Source organism: Gavialis gangeticus, unplaced genomic scaffold (assembly GCF_001723915.1).
Source record: "Gavialis gangeticus isolate Ggan-Ray unplaced genomic scaffold, GavGan_comp1, whole genome shotgun sequence".
Taxonomy (NCBI): Eukaryota; Metazoa; Chordata; order Crocodylia; family Gavialidae; genus Gavialis; species Gavialis gangeticus.
In genome coordinates, this window is record NW_017729034.1 from 33,585,011 (window position 1) to 33,585,697 (window position 687).

The window sequence follows — 687 nt, forward strand, 5'->3', positions numbered from 1 at the left end:
GGCCCCCCAGGGTTTTTTAATGTGTGCGGGGGGGGGGGGGGGGCGGGCAGTGCTCTAATTAACAAGCCAAGCTAATTAAAAATACCCAAGTGCCACATGTACCAAAAAACGGCAGCAGGCACACTTAACTAAAGCTCATGGAACGTGTTCGAGTTTGAAGTGCCCTGCTGCCATTTTTCAGCGCAGGAATGCTGATACAGGTGACACTGGTGATCATGGACAGATAAACACACTGGCCAATGAAGCCCACTGTTGCCTGGGTTCAGTGCTGCCTGATGACTATTCTTCAATTCTGACCCAGTGCTCAATCAGTCAGGGTGAGCGATATAAACCAAATAAGAAGGCTTATTCGCATATTTCTCTGCATACCAGGCACCAGAAAATATGCAAACAAGTTCTCCGGTTATTTATTTTCTATTGCTCACAGGAACTCGCCAGTGAGTGAGCACTGGGGCACCCACCTCCGAAGCACCAGCACTAGGAGGGGAAGAACCCCAGACAGGCCGGGGGGGGGAAGAGTCCCCTCTCACCGTCGGCGTCGGTGGAAGAGACGAAGGTGAAGTCGCCGCTACCAGGAGCGTAGAGCGGCGGCGCAGGGCCCGGCGGTTGCATGTCCCCGCCAACGCGGTGCCTGGAAGGCCGGGGCGGCGCGAGTACGCGGCGGGGCCTAGGCCCGGGGCTCGGCGG

The 687-nt window shown here is 56.6% G+C and overlaps 1 protein-coding gene across 1 annotated transcript in view; it reads right to left on the reverse strand.

Annotated features, from left to right (window-relative positions):
• YIPF4 (Yip1 domain family member 4) overlaps positions 1 to 687 on the reverse strand; it is a 24,333-nt gene extending 23,646 nt beyond the window's left edge. The window contains exon 1 of the mRNA XM_019527234.1: positions 531 to 687. Coding sequence (XP_019382779.1) covers positions 531 to 612 — 82 coding nt within the window. The 5' untranslated portion in view covers positions 613 to 687. The remainder of the gene's footprint in view (positions 1 to 530) is intronic.